Below are 2,500 nucleotides of genomic sequence, written 5' to 3' on the forward strand. Positions count from 1 at the left end.
GGTTGCCCGCTCAAATCAAGTGAACTTGTGAACTCTGAGAAGTGGTAGAATAAGCATCATTAAAGACTGTAAAATGAATCCTCTGAAAGCATCAAGTGGTTTGTGAAGTTACAGATGGCAATCAGCTCTCCCATCTGCTACTGCTGACCCAGCAGTCTTCTTTAGTGAAATGAGCCAATAGTTGAACAGCTAAAACACACTGCTGTTAGGTTACTGCACATTATTACCATTTCATCAACACTGTAAAGCCTTCTCTGTTTTCACTTTTATTACATTATGGAGAGTTGTGTTTTAATGGAGGTTACCATGCACTCTGCCTCTCATCCTGTGCAGTACAGGAAAAGGATGTGTGTGTGTGAGTGAGTGCGTGAGTGAGTGAGAGATATACAGAGACAGAGACAGGCAGAGGGGCCCAGAGACAGAATGGCCACGTTCAGTGAAGTCACTGTCTGCGTGACTCTGCTCATGTCCAGCATTCATGCTCTTTTCCACCTGAACCATGAGCTCACATTTGGACTCGAAGGGGAAGAAGCAACTTTTCAAAATCTACCAGACCTCTTTTCAACATTCAGTGGAGCCATATAATAACTAAGGTTCCGTGTGATGTCTGTGGAGCCGTATAATAACTAAGGTTCCGTGTGATGTCTGTGGAGCCGTATAATAACTAAGGTTCCGTGTGATGTCAGTGGAGCCGTATAATAACTAAAGTTCCGTGTGATGTCTGTGTAGCTGTATTATAACTACGGTTCTGTCTGATGTATACCAGTATAATAACTAAAGTTCTGTGTGATGTCAGAGGCCCATTAGAGCTGTATAATAACTAAGGTTCTGTGTGATGCACCAGTGGCCTCAGAGGCCAGGGATAGATTCACCTGTTTCCTAGGCAACAGGAACAACCTTCCAACTCCGACGTTGTGGGCGGTACCAGTGTTTCTAACAGTGACACACACGGCCGTTGGTCGTTGGATTTTGGATACGTGTTGGATTTTGGATTGTCGTCGTCGTTTGTTTTGTATTACCCCTAGACTGACTTTGCATTACTTTTTTGGTTACTATTCACAACACTGACTTTAACCACTCTTTTTGCTTGAATTATTATATAAATATAAACCTGTATCATTTAATAAGTAACTTATTATTATTATTATTATAAATTCTGTGTGACCCCCTTTATGTTTCTGCTTTGAGCCGTGCACCTAACACGCACACACACACACACACACACACACACACACACACACAATGAAGCACAGGTTCAGTTAAACACCGTCTTTATTCTTTGTCCAGTCACGTGACTGTCATTTATCATCATCATCATCATTCATTTCCACAGATTCTAGAACATTCTATAAACCAACACATTAAGGAAGCCTTCGCCCTCCACCATAGCCCCCCCCACCCCCCCCCCCCTCACTGGTCGACGGGGGGGGGGGGCACGTGTCCGTGTGATACCCTTCATCCACCTGGGGCGGGGCGGGGTGGGGGTCTTATCAGGACGCGTCCCACACACACCACCCCCTCACACGTGCCGCTCAGCACGGGGAAGGGCACCAGCTCACACACACACACACGGCCTCTCGTCGCCATGGAGATTCACCCCTCTGAGATGCCAAGGCCGTCATTGGTCAGTTACCAGAGTTAGCCGTCCGGTCGCGTCTGCATTGGAAACATGAGAGAGGGTTTTTCATCAGAATAAACAAACACACACACACACACCCCACACAATTATTTTTACTTTCAAACTCTCAGCTTCAACTCTCAATAGCTTAATGTAAAGCCTAGTCAAAATAAAAACAAATACAATTTAAAAAAAATTCTAGACTTAAGATTTTGACAAAGGAGAGCATTTTTCCATACAGCAGTGCAATTTATGGATATTCATTTTGTTTAAGAAATACAACTTCCATCATTCATCCACACGCTAATACCTCGCGCTTCACTGCTTGGCCTTCTTCTCCATGTTCTGCAGCTTCTCGACGATCTTGCGCTCGTGGCCCGCTGGGATCTGACGGTTGGTGTTGTCGCTCGCCTCCTTCTTGGTCCGGCCCTTGCGGCTGGCGCCCCCTGTAGGCGGCACGGAGAAACACACGTCACTCCCTCGCCCAAAACACGGCCGACTGCCTGGAGGCGTCAGGTTACCGTGACAAAGAAAAGGGCAACAACAGCGTCCAAATACACACACACACACACACACACACGGAGGCTCCTTACCAGTGTAACGATCAGTCAGGTTGTAGTACTCATACTCATCATAGTTCTCCTCCTCGAAAGTGGTGGGCTCAAGATTCTTCACTTCAACAAAACTCATCCTTAATATCAAAAACTTAACAACAACAGAAAACTTCACTAAAAAGGAAACCGAGTTTCTAAGATGAGCTACACTTGCTTTTGCTGAAAAAAGAGCCGAAGGTGAAAAGTCTCGAGTTCTTTGTCCTCTCGCTGTACTGATGTTTACAGCGCGAGAGGTTTGGGATTTTATACGCTCGTGCGCTCGCTCCTC

General features: G+C 45.7%; 2 protein-coding genes across 2 annotated transcripts in view; both read right to left on the bottom strand.

Annotated features, from left to right (window-relative positions):
- Positions 1–1,587, bottom strand: part of doc2a (double C2-like domains, alpha) — a gene marked incomplete at both ends in the record, with an annotated part of 10,759 nt that extends 9,172 nt beyond the window's left edge. Inside the window, one exon of the mRNA XM_080835622.1 lies at positions 1,513–1,587. Coding sequence (XP_080691748.1) covers positions 1,513–1,587 — 75 coding nt within the window. The remainder of the gene's footprint in view (positions 1–1,512) is intronic.
- nupr1b (nuclear protein 1b) lies at positions 1,436–2,432 on the bottom strand. The gene is made up of 3 exons (XM_080835737.1): positions 2,212–2,432; positions 1,929–2,064; positions 1,436–1,656 (listed from the first exon to the last, which is right to left on the bottom strand). Exons 1-2 carry the CDS (start codon positions 2,306–2,308, stop codon positions 1,937–1,939), a joined length of 225 nt encoding a protein of 74 aa, XP_080691863.1. The 5' UTR covers positions 2,309–2,432; the 3' UTR covers positions 1,436–1,656; positions 1,929–1,936.
- Positions 2,433–2,500: the final 68 nt, after the last annotated feature.

The sequence above is a fragment of the Sprattus sprattus genome (genome assembly GCF_963457725.1).
Source record: "Sprattus sprattus genome assembly, chromosome: 3".
NCBI classification, from domain to species: Eukaryota; Metazoa; Chordata; class Actinopteri; order Clupeiformes; family Clupeidae; genus Sprattus; species Sprattus sprattus.